At 33.8% G+C, this 25,076-nt stretch overlaps 1 protein-coding gene across 6 annotated transcripts in view; it reads left to right on the top strand.

Annotated features, from left to right (window-relative positions):
• The window catches only part of Ube4A (Ubiquitination factor E4A), a 346,330-nt gene that overhangs the window by 35,692 nt on the left and 285,562 nt on the right, over positions 1-25,076 (top strand). For 5 of the 6 annotated variants that reach the window (XM_090399157.1, XM_090399156.1, XM_090399154.1 and 2 more), the window contains exon 5: positions 23,768-23,929. In XM_090399157.1, the coding sequence (XP_090255283.1) occupies positions 23,768-23,929 (162 nt within the window). Of the gene's footprint in view, positions 1-23,767; positions 23,930-25,076 lie in introns of those variants that run through there. The other variant, XM_090399158.1, reaches the window with a different exon arrangement.

A 25,076-nucleotide genomic window follows, 5' to 3' on the forward strand; every position in this document is an offset into this window, starting at 1 on the left:
CTTATGAAATACACTTGTTAGACTAATTTTGCCAAGCGAGTTTCTGCAACTTGTCAGAAATATATTAATTATATCAATAATATATAATAACATGGGGGGGGTGATTAAGGGTCAAAGCTATATAACTGAGAGGAGACCTCCACATAGCCTTCAAAGGGATGCAGAGAACTGGCCTGGGCTTCTGACCTAATGTCCAATCCTCACCATCTCGTGGTGCACCCTGCTAGGTATCTACCTGGATACTGAACTGACGAGGATGGGCTGGAAATTTGGGATTTAGCCGACCAAATTGTATTCTTATTGGCTTAAACCAAAATTTCAAATGATGGTACAACCTGACAGAATTTCATGCCAGCTGGGGGCATCACCCGGTTAAACAAGGCCTCTGTTATTTTTGCCAGGGAACCAGGGCAAACAGCGAAAAGTCAGCTACTGGTACAAATCCTAAAACTTACCCCAACTCAACATTACCAAAGTTCAAGATCAGTACTATCAACATAAGAAGCCTGAATTGCAAAGAAATGGAGCTAGCTGACGAATTGGATAAGTACCAGATCGACATAATAGGGGTGATTGAAACAAAAAAAGACAAAAACTGGTGAGATCTTTCTGAGCAATAAATACAAAATGGAATACTCAGGAAATGACAATCAAGGAAAAGAAGGAGTAGCCATAGTATTCAACACTAAATACGAGGCTAATCTTCATGAATGGCAGGCAGTTTTAAGTAAAGTGATGTTGGCAAATATGAGAATGGGGAACTGGACAATGAGACTTATTTGTGCCTATGGTCCCACAGAAGGTGCTACTAAGGTAGAAGTGGATGAATTTTTTGAAGCTTTAGAGAAAGCAACTGACACAATGAAAAAGGAAAAGTTGGTCCTTGTTGTGGATCTAAATAGCAGAGTAGGAAATGATTGTCAGACATAGAAAAACACTTTGGGAAAATTTTGAGAAAAGAGCAAAGCTAATAATAATGACAAATACTTGTTGCATTTCTGCTCAGGACATGGACTGGTTATTACTAACACCATGTTCCAACATAAAAATGTGCACAAATTAACATGGAGAGAAGAGGCCTTGTTGATAGTGATGTTTTCTCCCTAATGCAGGACACCAGAGTGTACAGAGGATTTGAAATTGGAAGTGATCATTATTTAGTCTTGAGCAGGATAAAATTGAATTTCATATTGAAAAGAATAACATGTAAGAAAGTTTTAAAGCAAATAAAAGTTGAGCAGCTCTTAGATGTGAACTGTAAACTAAAATACAGAAAGATTATTGAAGAAAAAATAAAAGAGTTTGAGAACAGGAACCAAACCTTTGAGATTCAGTGGTAAGCCTTGAAGAAAACCCTAATTGATTCAGCCAGAGAGGCATGTGGTGAGGTTGTGTGCAAGGATAGAAAAATCAGAACCCCATGGTGGACACAGGAAGTTAAAGAGGCAGTGAAGGAAAAGAAGAATGCATATCAAAAGTTCCTGTCAAATAAGTCAGCTTGTGTTCTTAGAGAATACAGAGACAAATTTAAGAAAACGAAACACTGTGTAAAACTAGTTAAACAAAAGTCATGGGAGGACTTTGGCAAGAACATAGAAAATAAATATCAAGAAGGTGGTAAGATATTCTGGAGGTTATTGAAGAAGCTTAGAAATGGAGGAAAGAGTGCTGCAAAAGGAGTTAGAGGGGTGATAAAAGTGACATGGAAACAGGAGAAAAAGATATCCTTGAAGTATGGAGTAATTACTTTGAAAAATTGCTAAATGAAACAAGCAGTGATGCACAGTGGTAAAAAACACTCAACAGGCAAACAGTCAGGAATACATATCCATACTTGAAGTAGAAAAAAGCCATCAAAAGCATGAAATATGAAAAGGCAGCAGGAGTAGATAATATTCGACCAGAAATGCTGAAATATGGTGGTATAAAAGTTTTACAGTGGCTGCACTGCATAGTTCAGAAAGCCAGGACAGAGGGAGAATTCACGATGATTGGAGTAGAGCTCTCATACTACCCATATATAAAAAGGGAAATAAAACTGAATGTGAGAATTACAGAGGTATTTCCCTATGGAGTGTTCCTGGCAAGATCTATTCAAGTATCCTTGAGAAACGGTTGAGAAGAATTGTGGAAGAAAAGCTTGGTGAAGAACAAGCTGGATTCAGGCCAAATAGAGGCTGTCAGGATCAGATCTTCACTTTACGACAAATAGTCGAGAAAGCATGGGAATATAACAAAGATCTGTATTTAAGTTTTGTCGATCTGGAAAAGGCATATGACAAGGTGCCAAGAGAGAAGCTATTCAATATGCTGCAGTTATATGGTGTCAATGGGGCATTATATCAAGCAATACTTAGTCTTTATTTGAGTTGTAAGTCAGCAGTTAGAATTGAAGGAAGTATAGGAAGATGGTTTAATGTTAAATCTGGTGTGAGACAAGGATGTACATTATCCCCTCTGTTATTCATTATCTATATGGATCACATTATGAAGGAAAGTGGTATTAAACATGATATCAGAATTGGAGATGTTAATGTCAGCTCTTTGCTTTATGCGGATGATGTTATACTTCTAAATAAATCTGCTAGAAGTCTGCCAGATTCCCTGACTAAATTGAATAACTGTTGTAATAGATATGGTACGAAGGTTAGCATTAAAAAGACAAAGACAATGAAAATAGGTAGAGTTGTTGAAAATGTGAACTGTGTTGTGAACAGGGAACCTGTGGAACAAGTAAAATATTTCAGCTACTTAGGCATGATTTTTACTGAAGATGATAAATTTGATATGGGAATAGACAACAGAATCAACAAAGCTGGTATGGTAGGCAGTCAATTGAATAAATTCATATGGAATAAGAGAGAAATTAGTCGGAACACTAAATTAGATAGGACAGTGTTCAAACCAGTTTTAACTTATGGATCTGAGAGCTGGGTCAGAAGTAAAACACGATCAAAGAGTAGAGACCGCAGATATGAAAATCCCGAGAAAGATTAGCGGCGTGAACAGATGGCATCAATGGCAATATCATATTAAAAATGAGGATATTAGGAAAGAACTTGACATTATCAGCATCCAGGAATGTGTTAGCAGAGCTAATCTCAGGTGTTATGGTCACTTAAACAGAATGGTCAAGGAAAGATTAGCAAAACAAGTGTTCTCTGCCAAGTTGGCAGGAAAACGACCCAAGAGGAAGACCAAGATATAGGTGGATTGATACGATACAAAGTGCCTTAGTTGATAGAAATATAAGATCTGATAATGTTGGAGTCTTGACAAGTAATAGACTGATTTGGAGGAAAATTGTAGAGAGGAAGTTACTGATGACGTAAATTTTTCATGTAGTACTATCATATCTTGTACACCCTTTGAGGGTACATGTCAGGAATTTGATGGTGATGATGAAATTTGGAGAACTAACAGTAAACAAAAATAGAAAGTGACTCATTGATCATACAATATATAAAATAATTTAAAAATAATGAATACATTTTCAAACATGAAAATATACATAAATATACGTGGTGTACAAGAAGACAAAAATCAATAATAGACTACATTATAGCAATTGAAAAATCAGCAAATCTCTTCCTAGATGTTAAATATGGAATAGGGCTAGAAATTGACACAGATCACTATTTAGTGAAGGCAAAACTAAGATTTCCACCAAACTGGCTACAAAAAATACAAAAAAATAAGCAAACTGGAGAAACAAAATCTAATTACAAAGTAAGACTACTAAACGATTTAAGTATAAGAAATTTATACCAACAGAGGATTAATAACTACTTAGAAAAAATACAAGAAAATGAAGACATTGAGAAAGAATGGAATAATGTAAATGAAATTATCGCATCAGCAGCATAGGAAAGTCTAGGAACACACAAATATCATAAAAATAAAAGATTAGATATATGGGACAATGAAATAAAAACAATAATTGAAAATAAAAAGCTGGCTTTTAAAGTTGGTTAAGTAGCAAAAAACAAGAAGATGAAATTGAATATAAAAAACGACGAGCAATAGCCAAAAGAGAAACCAGATAGAGACACAGAGAAAGCTAGGAAAAATTTGTATCAGAAAATGGCATATACAAAATAAGATCCAGTGCATACAAAATACTAAAACACATGAATGCAGATATAAAAGAAACTGCAAATATAAATTGTAAAATAGGTGTAAAAGAATTCTTGGATTACTTTACAAATCTTTGGACGGATAATACTGGCATCAAAAATAATTGCACCAGAAACTTACAGAATACCGTAAATGGTATGATAACAATGAAAGAATTAAAGGACAACCTAAATAAAATGAAAAAATGGCAAATCAGCAGGAGAAGATGGGATAAACTCTGAACTGTATAAATTTGCTGGAAAAAAATTTCATCAAAGATTACTAAAATTTTTAAATAAAATAAATACCAAATGGACAAATACCCATAGAATGGAATACAAGCATAGTAATACCTATATTTAAAAAGGGGATAAAACAAAACTGCTAACTACAGAAGTATTAGTTTATTGAATGCATGCTACAAAATATATAGTAGAATACTTAATGAAAAACTAAAAATATTCAGCGAAAAAATATTATTTGAATGTCAAAATGGATTTAGAAAAGGATGCTCTACAATGGACGCAGCTTTCAGTTTAAAACTACTTATAGAAAAAAGAAGAGAATTTAATTTGGAAACTCATATTTTGTTTATAGATTACGAAAAAGTATTTGACGGAGTAAAAAGATATATACTGTTTGATATATTACCAAGAATAAATATACCTAATGTTGAAAGTTTATTTTTCACTTGGTTAGACTATAATAAATTTAGTTTAATCCTTTATCCAAGTGTGAGCAAACAAAGTTTGCACCTGAAAATATCTTCAGGCGCAAAATAATAATATCAGTACTGGGGTAAGGTAGTACAACACCGGGCAACTTGTAGCAAAGGTGGTCCAAACTGACATCACTCCTATCTCACTATCTCCCATAATGCAAAACACACATCTCCTTGCAGATATGTATAATGTTATGCATTAAGGGAAGGACCACTACCCAGACTAGTTTCGACTTTTATTGAGGTCTCTTCAGTGGGAGCCAGGCCCAGAAGTGGAGATACCAGGCAGAAGCAATGCCGAGGTCATCTTTGCCTATAGGAGTTGTCAAAAGGTGTGCCACCTTTTTATTAAATTACTCTGGATTTAGAGAAAGATGTTGAAAGTTTATTTTTCACTTGGTCAGACTATAATAAATTTAGTTTAATTCTTTATCCAAGTGTGAGCAAACAAAGTTTGCACCTGAAAATATCTTCAGTACTGGGGTATGGTAGTACAACACCGGGCAACTCGTAGCAAAGGTAGACCAAGCTAACATCACTCCTATCTTAGTATCTCCAATAATGCAAAACACATCTCCTTGTGGATATGTATAATGTTATGCATTAAGGGAAGGACCACTACCCAGACTAGTTACGACCTTTATTGAGGTTTCTTCAGTGGGAGCCAGGCCCAGAAGTGGAGATACCAGGCAGAAGCAATGCCAAGGTCATCTTTGCATATAGGAGTTGCCAAAAGGTGTGCCACCTTTTTATTAAATTACTCTGGATTTAGAAAAAAATGTTGAAAGTTTATTTTTCACTTGGTTAGACTATAATAAGTTGCCTGGTGTGGTACTACATTACCCCAGTACTGAAGATATTTTCAGGCACAAACTTTGTTTGCTCACACTTGGATAAATGATTAAACTGAATTTATTATAGTCTAACCAAGTGAAAAATAAACTTTCAACATCTTTCTCTAAATCCAGAGTAATTTAATAAAAAAAGTGGCACACCTTTTGGCAACTCCTATAGGCAAAGATGACCTCGCCATTGCTTCTGCCTGGTATCTCCACTTCTGGGCCTGGCTCTCACTGAAGAGACCTCAATAAAAGTTGAAAGTAGTGGGTAGTGGCCTTTCCCTTAATGCATAACATTATACATATCCGCAAGGAGATGTGTTTTGCATTATGGGAGATACTGAGATAGGAGTGATGTTAGCTTGGTCCACCTTTGCTACGAGTTGCCCGGCGTTGTACTACCTTACCCCAGTACTGAAGATATTTTCAGGTGTAAACTTGTTTTCTCACACTTGGATAAAGGATTAAATTAAATTTATTATAAATGTACCTAATATTTTACTACATGCAATATTGAATATATATAAAGATAATGATATAAAAATAAAAATAAATGAAAAGTTGTCTGAAAAACAATCTATAAACCAAGGAGTAAGACAAGGATGCCCTCTGTCTCTAACACTTTTCAATATTTACATTAATGAAATATTAATACAGTGGCACACTTTAAACAATCAAGGTGTAGAAATTTACCAGAATAACAAAATAAATATGCTGTTATTCGCAGATGATCAGATAAGGAAGACAATTTACAAAGAGCAAGGTATAATTTAAACATTATAGTAGAACAGTTTGGAATGAAAATTTCCATAGATAAAACTAAAACAATGGCATTTTGTGGACAAACCCCATTTATAAGCAAAATAGTTATTAATAATAAAATTATAGAACAGATAAATATTTTCAGTTATCTTGGATGTGAAATATCATATGAAGGAAAAAAAGAGATAAAATTAAAAGCTTCAAAATTTTTACTACAGATTATAGGCCTGATAAATAGAACACTCAACTGAAATATAGTACAAAAAGAAACACGCTTGAAAATATACAATACTTTAGCAGTGCCCATGTTATTATATGGTGGTGAAATTTGGGCAATAAACAAACAAGATAAATAAAGAATAAAAACAAGTGAAATGAGATTTATGAGAATAACTGCAAAATACACATTATTAGATCAAAAACGGAACAAAGACATTTTAAAAGAACTAAAAACAAAATCAATAGAAGAAAAACTAAACAATTATAAACAAAAATGGATTGAACATGTAAACCAAATGGCCAACACCCGACATCCTAAACAAATACTAAAATATAAGCCAATTGAAAAGCCTCAAAAAAGGATACTGGATGGATAATGAGACTATAACAGACCAATATGGTCTATACTGGTAATTAGTATTATGATGATGATGATGAAAAAGTGAGGTCTTGTATACAGAATTTTGTTGATAGCATTTTGGCTGTAACCATTTTTTAGGAAAGTATTGCTGATAACTTTTAATTCATCTTTAAGTGCTTGTTCATTGGAGAAATCTTCAACGCTCTGGTTTTTAGTGTATTAATGATCCCTAGTTTTTGTTTTGGGTGGTAGGAGTTTATGTGTATATATATTGGCCAGTATGTATCGATTTCCAGTAAACAGCGAAGGAAACACTACCGGAAGGACTGCCACAATTCCTATCAGACAAAAGGAACATAAACGACACATTAAATATAATAACTATGTGGTCTTTCTGATCATGCCCTGAACATTTTACATAGAATTGACTGTAAAAGTGCACCTGTTGTTTACATCACACCAAAACATGGTGTGAACGTAAATTTAAGGAGGCCAGTGAGATTCTTATCAATAATGATATGTGAAATGTAATTTAGCTTGTCTTTGTGTGTGTATATATATATATATATATATATATGTGTGTGTGTGTGTGTGTGTGTGTACTCCAGATGATGACCTTAATATGAAGGTCGAAATGTTGGGAAATTAAAATAATTTATAGCACTGTTGCAGAGTCCATAATTTGTGTAAAATGGAAGCTAGTCATTGAAAAGAAGAAGGTATGTTGAAAGCACCTAGCAAAGTAAATCAACTTGTGCTCTGAGGAAAATGCAGAGAAAAATGTACGAAAGCAAAGTATTGTGTAAAAGCAGCTAAACAAAAGTCATGGGAAGACTTTGGTAAGAACATAGAAAGTAAATTTCAGAAGGCGGCAAAATATTCTGCAGCTTGTTGAAAAAGGTTAGAAATGGAATAAACAGTAATATAAAAGGAACGAGATATGATAAAAGTGACTTGAAAACTAATGATAAAGATATTCTATGTGTCTGGAGTAATTACTTTGAAAGGTTACTGAACGAAACAAGAAGTGACAGAACAGTCATAGAAAACAGTGAAGAGGAATGCAGCAGGAATACATATCAATACTTGATATGTATTCCTTTGTAAAAAAAAGGAAAATAAAACTGAAGGGAAAATGAGAGTAATTTCCTTAGTGAGTGTTCCAGGTAAGATTTATGCAAGCATACTTGAAAAATGGCAAAGAAAAACTCAGAGAAGGAAATGATCATGGGAATATAACATGAATCTGTATTTCAGTTTGTTGATCTGAAAAAAGCATATAAAAAGGCTCCAAGAGAAAAGCTGTTCAAAATGGTACAATTTGGTGAGAATGATATGTTATATATCAACCAATGTATAGCCTTTATTTGAGTTGTAAATCAGGTTAGAATGGAAGGAGGTATAGGAAGATGATTTCATATTAAATCATCTTCCTATACCTCCTAAAATAAATGGGTAGTTTTGGTAGGAATACATGATTTGACTGATGATAAGTACAGTATGAAAAAGGACATGAAATGATTGCTGGAAGAAGTCAGAGTGAAAACTGAGAGAGAGAAAATATTTAGTATGTTACCTAGATATGTAGCAGTGAATTAAGTAGGGATATGGTTACAAATAATTCAGCACATTATGTAGAAAGAATGGTTGTGAATTTGAAGGTAGAATCAATTTATATAAGGCGGCTGGCTTGCATTTGAATGCATTTGGTATCTGGAGAAATTATTTAATGAAATGAGACCCATGTCAGGGAAAGTAGATTATGATAGGAGGAGTGGTGAGAAATGTGTGTGTATGAGTGACCATGTTATGCAACTGTGTTAAAGATAGGACATTATCATGGAAATGATTGAGAAAAGAACAAGTTTGGACTTATTAAGCATGTGCAAGATACCTGTATAAGCAAATTATTAGATATGAACAGGGATCTGAAAATTTGGTTCATGCAGACTACAGGATTGAGTGCAAAAAAGCATAGAGGCAACTTAGTGTCTATACACAAAGTTACCTCCATGCTTTTTTTTTTTTTTTTTGTAACTCAGAAGTATTAGGAACAAAGGGGCTGAGTTTGTTGAGTCTAGTTAGGAAGAAAGCTATTGGTTGGAATGCTGGTATCAATTTTCCATGTGGTAGTAAGTTTGAAGCCATCTGGTGTGAAATAGGGTCTAACAATCAAATACATAGTCCATTGTTATTAGAGACCTAGTGGATCAGTTGTTGGTGATGATGAAATGCATTACCAAATAAACACGGTAGGTGCTAAATGAGTAATAACCATGGGTGACTTTAATTATCCTGACATTAATTGGATGGTAGTGAAATCTCATAAAAAGAATAACACTGAATTTATTGAGCTGTGGCAAGATAACTTCCTTAAGTATCATGTGACTGAAGGAACTTGAAGTCAAAGAGTGTTAGATCTAATTATTGTGTCATAGGGTTTTACAGTCAATAGCAGAAATACAAGTTAAAACTTGTATTTCTGTTTTTGTTAAAATATGATATTGTCAGTATGGTACCAATGCAGGTAGAGCAATGATGGCAATGACCACATTGTTGTGTGATTTGAATTTGCAGGATTTTGTGCAGTGCAGTGTGTGTTTGTGTGAAATGTATTTATTGCAAAAATTGAAGAATATGTGGAAGGAAATTGAAACTGGTGAGAGAGTGTGTATTAATTGTTTCAAAAGTGAGTGTATATTAGATGACGAGAATGCAGCAAATGTTAATAGAGTGGACAGTATTGACTAGAGGATAGAAAATGATGTTATTATTAACGAACGTGCAGCCGTGAAAATAGAGAAAAACAAATTGGACACTAAGAAAGAAATAGCGCACTTGAATGTTATCCTTCACAGGACAAAGCGTGAAATTAAAAATTTAAAAAAAATTGAAAACTAAAAAATTGCAGAAGTGGCAAGAGATAGCAGGGCTCAAAAGAGAAGGAAGCAGATGATCTGAAGGAATAATAAAGACAGAGAGAGAAAAACAAATTGAGAAAATTATGTATGAAGACTCAGTGATCAGGGGAATACTTAATGAAAGAGTGACAAAATCGTGTTTCCCTGGTGCAGAAATCCCCGATATTAATCATGCCATCTGGATGCAAAAAAGTAAGTTGGAGGAAATGATTATCTTGGTTGGCACAAATGATTTGAGAGGCGAGAAGTATTTTATGAGGAAGTATGTTAAAGGAGTTGTTAGAAGAAGCAAAACTGAAGGTAGCTTGTGCAGCAGAAGGAATGATGTAGAGTTTGTGGATTGTGGTCTATGTTTGATGGAAAAAAGGAATCGTACAATGCTGATGGACTGCATCTGAATGGTTTTGGTATTAGATGTCTAGAGAGTGCATTGTTCACTGAGCATGCTGAAGAGCAAATTCGGGAAAACTTAAGCAATTATGGCAGAAGCAGGCGAGTTTATGTGAAGGCACACATGAGGCGAGTGAGTGAGTGTGAGAATGATCAAGTGCAGATTCTAGTCTCTGAAGCAAAAATATTGAATAGGGTAGTCGATTCAGAAAGTAAAGGTGGGTGGGAGCTAGAGGGATGCTGCAGTTTCTATATACTAATGTCAGAAGTATCAGGAACAAGAGGAAGGAGTTTTGGGTGTTGATTAGTGCAACCTGCCCAAAAATTATAGACATTAGTGAAATTTGGCTAACGGCAGATGATGTAGTTACAGGGATAGAATGTGAAGGGTTTAATTTTTTCAGGGAAGATAGAGAAGATAGGATCATGGGAGGGGTATTGCTAATGATAGCAGATGAATTGCAAAAAAAATAGGAGATAGGTGGGAGAGTGGCTGTTTATTTAGAGCAGTCTAGTGTGAGATTAAGGCCAGTAAGACAAAATATACAGTTGGTTGTTGCTATAGGACAGAGAGTTCTGTGGATGATCCGGAAGACATGCATCATCAAATTAGTACAATGAGTACAGGTCGAGTGATTATTATGAGGGAAGGAAGAAAGATTACATGGCAGGAGGAAATGAAATTTATACATCTACTAAGAAATAATTACGAAGGCAGCATGCGAAGGAGGAGACTAGGGGTCTGAGAGTATTGGACTTGGTCATAGGATCAGAAGAGTTATCCATAACTATTGTGACTGCATTGCCTCTGATTGGTAAAAGTGACATGCGGTCTTGACTTGAGAGATTGTACAACACAAGGAATATTCTGTCAAGAAGGAGTATATGTGGAAGCAGGTGATTATGACGAGTTTAAGAAGAAGCTTAAATCTATGCCATGGCACACTGCAGGGTAAGGATGTTAGTAGTACATGGGAGATAGTCAGGGGCAGCTCGTCTATAGGGGCCAGGGCCCCACCTATATTTGTATAACTAGCCCAATAATTGTAGTTTTAAAAAATATGTTTCTTGTAATTATTAGTTTTTGATTTTTTTCCAACACATTTTATTGTTTAATAAAAAAATTACTGTAGTATTTTGTGGCAATATTGTATAATGCGACTTAGTACGGTCTCTGGGGCCAGCCACAGCTGGCCCTATTTTATACGTGCAGAGCACAGGGCATGTATGAGGCAAGTGCACTAGCAATCGTGTTTGTTTACTGAGCGCAACGTTTATCTTGGGGCTAGTTTAGTCTAGCCCAGTCACTGTATTTTCTAGTACGTACATAGCGCGCGATTCTTTGATTGTGAAGCACGTGCACTAGCGATCGTGTTTGTTCACCGGGCGCAACGCTTATCTTGGGGCCAGTTTAGTCACTGCGTTTGTACGTAAATAGCGGGCAATTCTTTCATTGTCTTATTATTTATTCTCGTTGTTGATCTGTTTTATTGTTTTTAGTATGTTTAATTATTGTTGTCGTTTTTTGTTATAATTTATTTTAAAGTTTAATTATTGTTGTCGTTTTTTGTTATAATTTATTTTAAAGTTTAAATTTTTATTACGTCCATAAACAATACATTTTAACTATGAATAAAATCGATAGTTTATTGGATAAACGTTTCTCGTTATTTCTCTGAATCTCGGAAGTTTCGACATTGATTTATGAAATAAATAATAGAAATAATAAGTTTTTTGTTTTAACACTTGAAAAATGAAAACATTTTGCAGGGCAGCCAGCTGGAGTCGAACCAGCATCTTTGGATTTGCGGTTCACTGCTCTAGTCCGTTTAGCTTTTTTTTTTTTTTTGTGCTAGTCCGTTGAGATATGCCTGCAACTGCAAATCTTTCGAGATTTCGTGTTATTAATACGTTGAGCCCATATATGTTACGTCCTAACAATTTTAAAAAATTAATAGCTCAATGCATCAGTAGATTCTGATTAAACATTATTGTAATAGAAATAATAACTATAAATGAATAATAGAACCCACTATATAAATATAAAAAAAAAATTGTTTTTGGCCCCTGGCCCCACCTGTTTCTATTGTCACCAGTCGCCACTGTAGATAGTTAAGAGTCATCTAGAGGTAGCAATATTAAATTGCATATATATATATATTTCTATTGTCACCAGCCGCCACTGGAGATAGTGAAGGGTCATCTAGAGGAAGCAATATTAAATTGCATATATATATATATGTGTGTATATATATATATATATATATATATTAGGGTTACCAAGTAATTTTATAAACTTGGTTATTTTAATCCTAATCAAACATTTAAGTTTGCGCCTGAACGTAGTTCAAGTCTAAAGGTGGTGCAATACCAGGGCAACTCATTGTAAAATTATGGAAAACATTATGGAAAATACTAAGAATAGTGATCAGAGCTTTACCCACCTTTACAATGAGTTGCCCTGGTGTTGCACCACCTTTAGACTTGAACTACGTTCAGGCGCAAACTTAACTGTTTGATTAGGAGTAAAAATAACCAAGTTTATAAAATTACATGGTAACTATAATACATTATTCCCAAAGTAAAAAAACTTATTTACATCTATATCTCCTCCAGAGATTCTTATTCAAAATAAAAACACCTTGTAGCAACTTGTATAGGTAAAGTTGATAAGGCTCTGTGTTACTAAAACCTTGGTATTTTGGGTCTAGCTACTCACTGAGGAGACCTCAACAAAGGTTGAAACTGGTCTGGGTAGTGATCCTACCCATAATGTATTGCAGTATTCATCTCTTAGTGAGATATGCTTTACATTATGGAAAATACTAAGAATAGTGATCAGAGCTTTACCCACCTTTACAATGAGTTGCCCTGGTGTTGCACTACCTTTAGACTTGAACCACGTTCAGGCGCAAACTTAACTGTTTGCTTATTTGGTTGGGATTAGGAGTAAAAATAACCAAGTTTATAAAATTACTTGGTAACCCTAATACATTATTCCCAAGGTAAAAAAACTTATATATATATATATATTGCATAAATCTCCTTACCTATAATATAGATAAGGAGATTTATATTATCTTCTTCTTTGAGTGCCATCTCCTATCGGAGGTCGGCGACAACCTTGGCAAATTTTGGGCGATCTTCAGCTACTTTGAGCAGTCTCTCAGAGATCATGCCAGGTCCACTGTCTGATGTCTGCCAGCCAAGATTTTCTTCAACTTCCTTGTCCTCTTCTTCCATTTATCTTCCCTTTTATAATCAATTGAAGTATCTTATATTTTTCATTACGAAGTAGGTGACCAAGATATGAAGTTTTCCTTCTTTTTATGGTATCTAAAAGTTCACGTGATTTCCCCATTTCTTCCAGTACTTCCTGATTGGACATTTTTGTTGTCCATGGGATTTTTAACATGCATTTGTATAACCACATCTCAAAGGCTTCAAGTCTTTTTATTGATGTTGTCTTCAAGGTCTAATTTTCTGCGCCATATAGCAGTACAGACCATACATATTCTAAGCTCTAAATTTAAAATGCAGTTACACAGTATTGATTTCATCAAGAGAAAATTTTTTTCTTGCCATTTCAATTCTAACTTTTATTTCCATTTCTGGAAATAAAGTTAGAATTGAACCAGCATCTGAGATATTTAAACTTTGCCACTCTTTCTATTTGTTTCCCATTTAAAGAAAGTGCTGAATTAAGAATTGGTTTCTTGCTTATGAATTTAGTTTTGGTGATATTTATAAAAAATCCCATTTTTTCACTCTCTTCATTACTAGTTCCAGAAGATTTTGAAGATCCTGAATATTGTCAGCCAGGAGAGCTGTGTCATCAGCATATCGGATGTTTCTGATGATTTCACCATTTACATTAAACTCCTCCTTTTTCTATTCGAAACAATTCTAACTTTTATTTCCGTTTCTGGATTGCAATCTTCATTTAACCAGCATCCGAGATATTTAAACTTTGCCATTCTTTCTATTCGTTTCCCATTTAAAGAAAGTGCTGAATTAAGAATAGATTTCTTGCTTATGAATTTAGTTTTGGTGATATTTATTTTTAATCCCATTTTTACGCTCTCTTCATTACTAGTTCCAGAAGATTTTGAAGATCCTGAATATTGCCAGCCAGGAGAGCTGTGTCATCAGCATATCGGGTGTTACTGATGATTTCATCATTTACATTAAACTCTTCCTTTCTTTCTTTTAAGATTTTTTTGAAATATGGCTTCTGAGTTGATGTTAAAAAGAAGAGGTGACAGCACACATCCTTGCCTTACTCCTCGTTTGATGTTAATGGAGTCTGTAATAATGTCATCGACTTGAACAGATGCCTTTTGCTTCCAATATAAGTTTTCAATGATCCTGATGTTTTTATCATCTAATCCAATTCTTTTTAATAGTGCAATCATTTTAGCATGTTGGATTTTGTCAAATTCTTTCTCGAAGTCGATGAAGCAAATGAATACTTCCTTGTTTTGGTCATTACATTTTTGGAATAAGATTTGAGAACAGAAAAGAGTCTCTCTTGTTCCAAAACCATTTCTAAAGCTGAATTGGGTATCACTGATGGTGTCTTCACATTTTCTGTATATTTATTTTTGAATTATTCTCAGAAACATTTATAGAACATGACTCATTAGGCTGATCATTCTATAGTCATTACAAGTTTTCGCATTTGCTTTTTTAGGTAGCATGATGAAGGCAACCAGTCTTGAGGGATTATGCCTGTATTGTAGATCTTATTAAATAGCTTTACTAATATATTAATGTTGTCACCTTCTAATAACTTTACTATTTCTGCTGGTATTCTATCCAGGTCTAAGGCTTTACCATTTTTAGCTGAGTTCAGTGTACATTCTACTTTTGATCTTAGAATGCATGGACCTTCTATCTTTTCATAAGTATTTTCTGGGTTCTGTCTGTTATCAGTAAAGAGTTCTTCTATATATTTCACCCATTCTTGTATTTTGTCATCCTTTTCGGATGTTATTTCTCCCTTTTTTGTTTCGAGGGATACATAGTTGTTTTTTACTTAAATATACTTGAGGTCTCTTTCAGTTTTTTGTGTAGATTAAAATTGCTATTCTACAGGAAACTGTAGAATTTTTATTTCTTTACATTTTTCATTTATCCAGATTTCTTTGCTTCTTTGATCTTGCTTTTCATAATTTTCTGAATCTCTTTATATTATGTTGGACTATGATTTTTATATGATCTGCGTTGATCCATGACGAAAGAATTTCGTCAGTTATCCAAACTTCTTTTTACTGCTCTATCAGGACACAAGGTATTGGTACATTTTTCTATGAAGACAGGTTTTAATTTGTCCCATGATTCATCAACCCTCATGATGTCATCATTCTTGATGATGTGTCAAATGTTTGACAGAAAACATATAGGGGTACTGTTAAATTGTGAATGAAACTATGTTGTGTAATTTATTTTTTTCATTCACATTTAACATTGCTTATTATATATTAATCATGATTTGTATAAAAATTATTTATTGTTCCTTAATTAAGGATTACTACTTAAATATTTATTCTAAACTTAACCTACTATTAATTTATTAAATAATAATATGTGTAGAAATTTATGATAACTAAAATATATATATAAAGTAACGAAAAGTGTTATTATAAATAATTGTATACGTAATGAAAAAGCTGATTAAGTAGCTCAAATATTCTGTTTATTCTTATTTGTAAAAATTTAACGTTATGTAATCACTTATGTAATAGTAGAGCGTTGTATTACATTAGCGAAATGTTTGCGTTCATTGGTTGTCATGGAGACACATGAAATAAACAAGCACGAGTCGAAGAGTGCGTGACCTTGGAACCAAAAGGAGAAAGAAAGGCAATAGGAATTTTAATTAGAGAAAAGGAGAGAGTTTTGCAGAGCCTGAAGGAAGGTAGGATACAAGCAAAGAAGTGAAGGAAAATTATAAATTCTTTAGGGCAGAAATTCATGAGAATAGTGTTGAGAAGTGAGCAAAAACGTAGTGAATCATATACTCAGCTGCAAGTGAAATCAGCTGTTGTTGTAGAGGAAAATTGATGTCGTAATCGGATAAATAAAGAACTGGACATTCAATGGGAAATTCTGATTAGTTCCAGTTAGTCTAGGATTACGTCTTAATTCTATGTTGCCCTGAGAAGAATTATAATGAATTTAACTAGTTGGAGAAAAGTAAACAAGGAAAAATATCAGTGCCTTATTGCTGTTGTTTAGAGTAGTGAAGCACGATTAACAGTAGTTCAGTTAAAGCGTTGGAGAATTTTATTTAATGTGTTCTGCTAGCTTAAATAAGTTAATTCATAAGTGTGCTCACAATAAATTGATGTATTGAAGATTGTATCTGGTAAGAGTAGTCTTACATGTTTGTTTATTCTAACATTAACTATAACGTATCTTCGAAGTTCAAGGTCCGAAATAAGATTGCTTGGAATATTGTCTACCTTGATTAGTGCCTGCTGTGAATTTAAACATTAAGTACAACTGATAGATATGTGCAGACTGATCAAATGAGAAGTTTTGTTTTATTAACTTGAGTTAAGAAAGCTTGTGATTTTGAAGTTGTGAATTGTATGTTAAAGTTTAGAACATTGAATTGGAATGAGTGACTTAGCAAGATGTATTAAGTTATTTGTATTGTTTCATTTAAAGGTAGAATTCTTGTATTTGTTATATATCATATAATAAATGTTTTATTTTGTTAATCTAAATATTGTGTTTGCCTGAATTCTCTTTTATTGCACCGTTCATAAAAAATTCAAATCTTGCGGGTGCCCCAACTAGAATAGTAAATAATTCGGCCTAAATGAGAAGACTGCTAACTTAATTAAGAATTGATCCTACTGTTTTATATAGACTAATCTAAAAATAGGGTGGCGCAGTATAATTATAAATTTCCCTACTTTTGGATCGGTGATCAATTTGCAATTAGTTGTTTTATTAATAAGAGTGAATTGAAACAAGATGGCAGATTAGAACACAACATGAAAATAGAATGTCACGACAACATCAACCCTCATGATGTCATCATTCTTGATGATGTGTCAAATGTTTGACAGAAAACATATAGGGGTACCCTGTTTATTTTCTGTTAAACATTTTTAATGAATGTATCACTATTATCATACACGTTTATAAGTTATTTTTACTTAGTGAATACATTTATTTGGTATTTTTGAAATGGGATATTTTATTACTTGTTACTACTATTATCTAAATATTAATCGAAAAATATTAAAATGAATAATAATGATAATTAATTTGGCAAGTGCAAAATAATGATTATTATGGATTTAACTGCAGCAGTATAAATTAGGAAGAGGAAACTGCAGTAAGGGAATGGAATGTTTGAAATTCCTGAGCAACAGATGTTTTAGGCAACACACAGTAGCAGGAACATGAGGTTCTAGAGTTTGGGATTTTGTCATAACATTTCATCATTAGAGGATCTGATTGTAACTAAGATGACATCGCTTCCCTCAGTTGGAGAGAGTGACCATTTGATTTTGACTTGGAAGTTGAATAGACATGAAGGCATATCAAGGAGAAGGTAGTTAGTTTACATGGAATTATAAGGCAGGTGATTATCATAATCTTAGAAATCAGCTTTTGATAGTTCAATGGATGGAGCAATTGGAAGGGCGAGATGTATGAGCAGTGGAAAATTATATACTTCAAGTGAAAAAGAGAACATGATTTGGTGTAAAGTGGATTGACAAACAATATCAAATAGATCCAAGGAAAATCCAAAAGGAATTCTTTCATTGTGTCCAGTAGGAGGAGGAATGATTATGGAAGAGTGACATTGTTAGACAAAGATGGGAGTAGAGTGATTGTAGAGGACATATCAAAGTTGTTTAATAATCACTTTATTGGAGTATTTCATCCTGGAGAAGTAGGTTTTAATACTAGAGGGATGAGAATTCAAGGTTTGTAAGTGCAAGAGGAGAGCATGTTACAAATACTGTGTACTCTGGATGGAATGTGTTTTAAGAGAATGTGCTAAGGTTCTTCAGGGATTTGGTTCTTCAGTGAGAGAGTCTGGCTATGGGAAAGGTGCCCAGGTGGAAGGATTAAGATAGTGCCGCTCAATAAGAGTTGGGTAGAATGGGACATGCTAAATTATGGACTAGTTTGCATTTCTTTTATAGTTGTTAAGACTTTGAAGAAATTAGTGACAAATCATATACAGCATCGAGCAGATTAAGGTGATGTTTATCTGTGAAGTTCAGCTTGGATTTGTTAAGAGATGCTCTTGTTTCAGTAATCTAATTGTCTTTTATAATAAAGTAACATAACAGTTGTTGAGGGAAAGCCATATACTGCCATTTTTTTTTTTTTTTTTTTATTTTACAGAGACATTTGAATGGTGCCACATGATACGTAGAAGTTATAAAGTTCACACGGGCTTTAGATATCACATGGCTCATGGTGTTAAATCTATTTATTTAATGGCTAATCTTTGTCATTTGTAAAATTTATCTTAATATATTTTCTACCATATGTGCTACATAGAATTAAGTTCTTTTCCTTATGTTCTTTATTTCACCTATGCTGAATTTATGTTCCCCCCTTTTTCTGTTTTGCCTTTAATCCCTAATCGCAAATATGACCAACTTTAGATTCAGTTGCTGTCAGCCATATGCATGTGACTTATTCAGTCCCTTAAACTCTTCAGTCTGGCAAATTTATTTTTGTTTTTCGACTGCACCAGCCAGTTCTAATTTCCAAGAGTTAGGGATTGAATTGGTGAATTAATGGCAATAGAGGGACTCACAAGATCTATGCAAGTATACTTGAGAAACGGTTGAGAAGAATTGTGGAAGAAAAGCTTGGTGAAGAACAAGCTGGATTCAGGCCAAATAGAGGCTGTCAGGATCAGATCTTCACTTTACGACAAATAGTCGAGAAAGCATGGGAATATAACAAAGATCTGTAACAAAGTATTTAAGTTTTGTCGATCTGGAAAAGGCATATGACAAGGTGCCAAGAGAGAAGCTATTTAATACGCTGCAGTTATATGGTGTCAATGGGGCATTATATCAAGCAATACTTAGTCTTTATTTGAGTTGTAAGTCAGCAGTTAGAATTGAAGGAAGTACAGGAAGATGGTTTAATGTTAAATCTGGTGTGAGACAAGGATGTACATTATCCCCTCTGTTGTTCATTATCTATATGGATCACATTATGAAGGAAAGTGGTATTAAACATGATATCAAAATTGGAGATGTTAATGTCAGCTCTTTGCTTTATGCGGATGATGTTGTACTTCTAGATAAATCCGCTACAAGTCTGCAAGATTCTCTGACTAAATTGAATAGCTGTTGTAATAGATATGGTATGAAGGTCAGCAATAAAAAGACAAAGACAATGAAAATAGGCAGAATCATTGAAAATGTCAACTGTGTTGTGAATGGAGAACCTGTGGAACAAGTAAAACATTTCAGCTATTTAGGCACGATTTTTACTGAAGATGGTAAATTAAATATAGAAATAGACAACAGAATCAGCAAAGCTGGTATGGTGGGAAGTCAATTGAATAAATTCATATGGAATAAGAGAGAAATTAGTCGGAACACTAAATTAGCTGTATACAAGACAGTGTTCAAACCAGTTTTAACTTATGGATCTGAGAGTTGGGTCAGAAGTAAAACACTTGACCAAAGACTAGAGACCGCAGATATGAGAGTCCTGAGAAAGATTATAGGTGTGAACAGATGGCATCAATGGCAGTATCATATTAAAAACGAGGATATTAGGAAAGAACTTGACACTGTCAGCATCCAGGAATGCATTAGCAGAGCTAATCTCAGGTGGTATGGTCACTTAAACAGAATGGGCGAAGAAAGATTAGCATAACAAATATTCTCTTCCAGGTTGGCAGGAAAACGACCCAGAGGAAGACCAAGATATAGGTGGACTGATAAGGTACAATGTGCCGTAGACGATAAAAATATAAGATCTGATAATGTTGGATTCCTGACAAGTAACAGACTGATTTGGAGGAAAATTGTAGATAGGAAATTAATAATGATGTAATTTTTTTCATGTACTACTATCATATCCTGTACACCCCTTGAGGGTACATGGCAGGAATTTGATGATGATGATGATGATGAGGGACCCACAACTTAAGCAGAAAATTCTAATTACCTTACTCCATACTTTGGCTAGTCTTGGCAAGAATCAGATCATCGTGTTGTTTAACAAATTGTTATTTTAACAAAACGTTGTAAGTACATGTTAGATAAGTACCGTATTTTTCTATAGATAACGCGCGCATTATCTATACAAAAAAGTCTAAATTCATCAAAAATGAACATGTGTGGTATACATTAGAAAGGTATGAGAGGTAAATCAAATGTAATAACAAAACTAAGGTAGAAGTATTACTTAATATTTGTTGAACACTATACTATTCAAATCCAAAAAATTCTTCATCAGACTCAATATTGAAAGAATCAATTGTGTTAAAAATTTTGTTTGGTATTTCTTCAGCTTCATAATCATTGTCACCGGACACCACTGCATTCCCTTGTGCTTTAATGAAACCATTTCTAACACAGTTTTCACTTACAGCAGTCCAACTTTCTACAATCCATGTAACTATATCTTTATATGACATTCTTTTCATCTGCCCTGTTTTGTTATATTCATGGATGCCATTTATCATCTAGTCTTCCCACTTAGCCTACAAATGGTCTTTGAATGGTTTCAAAGCAATGCATGTGCTTTTAAAGAATTCCTCTGTACTTTGTCTGTACTTCCTAACTCTACTGCTAGTTGGCGCATGGCGTTATCTATACATCAAAAGGAGCAATGAAAATGTTGGGGTTGCACGTTATCTATCGAAAAATACGGTAATTAGATAAAGCTATCCTTCCTAGCTTACTAAGATCTGAATTTCACACACTATCATAAATCATACACTACTATACATTACATTACTATACACTACTCTATTATATAACACAGTAATCATACATAATTAAGACAAACACTTATTCCATACCTTCAGACAGTCGCACCTATCCCTAACACAAGAATATCAATATTTTACAGCTACTCACAAATCTTCTCTTACAAACAGTCATTGTATTAAGAAAAAGTTCCGTTAGGATAATTCATATTTGTCTTGATCAGGATGCTTCTTGTTCTTACTTGAACTTCATGGCAATTCATTTCATCTTTAATGGTGGCTTGATTCGAATAATGAGCAATATCTTTCCCTTTATCTTCCTCTGTAGTCTGCAACTGGAAGCTTTTCTTTCGAAGAAATTCCTGGGGGAGACCTGGACTCCACTTTCGAGATTTTTTATCGGTTCCTGGCCACAGGTGCTAGTGGTCGCGGAAAAACATGATACTTCTGCACTACGGAATGCTTAGGAACTCCGGTGAACCTTGGCGAACCCTCATCAATGAGTTAACCCTGGAGGATGGGTGAATCCCTGGCGGATGAGCGAGCATCATCTCCTTACGTCACTTATATATCCTTTCCTCCATAAATTTTGCACCTGTCCTTAGGTGCAGACATCATTTTCGTGCTCTTTTTTCCAAGGTCTTTGTTCTTAATGTTATTTTCAACTTTCGTAAGTGCTTGTGACCTTTTGCTTTAGGGTGTTTCTTTTGTTCTTTAATATGGGCAACTTGTCCATTGACTCATTACAAAAAATAATCCTTCTGCTTTGTTTTGAACATAATAGTTTCACAGGTAACATTAAATCGACTAATTTTTTATTTATATTTTACATTACTTTGCATTTTAATTTAAGCAATATTTTGATTTGAAACCCTTGTAAAATCGAGCTTGGTAAGTTATTCTATACCTTACTGAGTAGTTACAGGGTTGACACTGGGGAGTTCTTTTGCAAGAACAAGAGGAGTAAGCATGGTAGAATAAGAGACCATTCCTGAAAGTTGCGAAAGGAAATTGTGAGCAAGAGTGCGAGGAGTGACTTCTTTACATGAAACATGGTTTGAACCTTGGAATGCATTGCCTAATACGGTAGTGGGAGTATGAACGGTGAATGGATTTAAGGAATAATATGATAGATTTATGTTCTTTAGGATGGGTCTCCCATAATGAGTCTTGTTACTCCATGATGGTCTGAATAATAACAGTAATACTGACTTATTAAGGGTTACAATTGAATTGTCAGAGGAAAATATCATTCACTTCCTTTTCCACTCTAGTTTAAATAAAGTGTTCCAGAACTTAAAAAAGAGGGTAAATATTTAAAATAAAGCATTTCTGGTATATTTCTGGTATATGGAAACTTTCATCTGCATTCTGCTTATGTATGTATATGTGTGTATGTGTATTATTTAAAAAAAAAATTTTTTTAATGTATATTCTTAAACCACAAATTATATATCAGAAACAATTGGTTCTGTTTGAACTTCCTTTCTTTTGTGAATACATGAATAGTCTGAAAAGTTCTCGGCCTCGAATATTGATGGCAACACTATCGGCAAGATTTTTTTTTTCTAAATTGGTACATCTGTCATAAGCATTCATGTGAAATTGCAAGTCATTCTATCAAGTAGTTTGTTTTAAACAGCTGTCCGAAGCAAAAGTGTTGTCTGTATCTCTTGAAATGGATAAAATTGAGTATTGTGTGGTTATAAAATTCTTTGTGAAAGAAGGTTTAGCACCAAAAGAAATTTATTCAAAGTTCATAAAAGTTTATGGGCACTCTTCTCCTTCATTTTCGACAATTAAGAAATGGGCTGCTGAGTTTAAACTTGGCCATACCAGCCTTGAAGATGATCCACGTGAAGGTCGTCCAAAAAGTGTAACAACACCAGAAATCATTGATCAAGTGCAAGATATGGTATTGGACGACTGGCGAACCAAAGTGCGTGATATTGCTGAGATTATATGCATTTCAAAAGAACGTGTAGGATATATTTTGTATGAAGAATTGCAAATGAAAAACCTTTGCTCAAGATGGGTGCCATGCTTGCTCACAGCAGATCAAAAACGGACTCGCATGAAAATCTCTGAACAGTGCTTGGAGCGTTTTAACAAGAATAAAACTGATTTTTGTGCATCGATTTATTACTATGGATGAGACTTGGATTCACCATAATACACCAGAATCCAAACAGCAGTCAAAACAGTGGACAGAAGCTGGTTGTTCAGCGCCAAAGAAGACAAAGTCAGTTCCATCAAATTTGGCTCCCTCTGACTTCTATCTCTTCCCAAAACTAAAACTCTTGAAATACGAATGAAATACGAATTTTTTTAAATTCGTATTTCATTGTTAGGCTGAGAACTTTTCAGACCACCCTCATATATGAATATATATAGTATATCTTATGTAACTTGAAATTTCGTTTTAAGTTACAAAACATTTTATAGGGGCATGTCATGTTTAAAATAGTAACTAATATAAGTTCTGATTATTTTCAGTTATTATTTGAAAGGCTTATGTTAGAAGATTATGCAAATCATACTGTACCAAAGGAAATTCCTTCAAACTACCATACAAATATTGAAGGGTCAGAGGAAAATATTGTTCATTTCCTTTTCCACTGTTACTGTAGATTAAAGAAAGTATCTCAAAACTTAAAGGTAAATATTTTAAATGAAACTTTTTTTTTTTAATGTATATTCTTAAACTTTATAAATTATGTATCAGAAATAATTTGTTCTGTTTGAACTTCCTTTCATTGAGCATTATTAATGTTGCAATTTTCTGAAAAAACCTTTCTGCTGAGATTATTATTTTTGTTTAAATCTTTAATTTCATCAGTAGGGTCATAGCAAAACATTTTGCCCACTGCTTGTTCTACAGTAAGATGCTAGAAGTTTACACCTCTGCATCATTTGTAAGCTGGATTCTGATTACAAATAATATGTTTACTTATTTGATATTCTTATATCATTGAAATAAGACCTCAAAATGAAGGATGAATCAGATTCACATTGGATATCATTGCATGATATCCAATGTGAATTGAACTTGTTATCAGCAATTTATCTCCATATTAGCCTGCTATTTGTTAGACTCTGGTATCTTCAGAGCTTATATTTTGATCTTATATTGCATCAGTAGATGTGGTTTTCTTTGAGAGTTTTTCCATCGAACTTCTGTTTTTCAAGCCTTCCTCTTCCCTTCTGTTTAAGTGACTACTTCTCAGGTCTGTTCTTATGCATTCTTGGACACTGATAGTGACAATTCCATCTAACATTTTCATCTTTTATATGATTTTGCCATTTGTTCTATCTGCTCACTGAAGTTCTTGTGATGTTTTCAGTTATCTGAAATGTTTATTTTAGAATATTCTGCAAATATTTGTCATTTTCATAACTCTTATATCTGTGATCTCTAATCTTTGTTGAATTGTTTTATTTCTAACTCATCTCTCAGTCATAAGGTGAAATTGATTTTAGCATTCTCTTGAATACTGCTAGTTTAATGATTTGACTCATTTCTCTCTTATTCTATGTAAATTAATTCAATTGACTGCCCAACATACCAGCTTTAATTGCCATCTTCCCTAAACATTATGCCTAAATAGCTGAAATATTTTACATTTATAGATTCTCCATTGAGGAAGCACCTGTTGTTTTCAATATTCCTACCTATTTTTATAATCTTTGTATTGCTGATATTCATGCCAAATTTGTTACAGCAAAAATTCCATTTATTTAAAGAATACTGAAGAAATACTGGATTCATTTAGGAGTATAACATCATCATCTGTATGAAAAACTG

Source organism: Typopeltis vanoorti, chromosome 10, assembly GCF_054136105.1.
Source record: "Typopeltis vanoorti isolate ZY-2024b chromosome 10, IOZ_Tvanoo_1.0, whole genome shotgun sequence".
Lineage (NCBI taxonomy): Eukaryota > Metazoa > Arthropoda > Arachnida > Uropygi > Thelyphonidae > Typopeltis > Typopeltis vanoorti.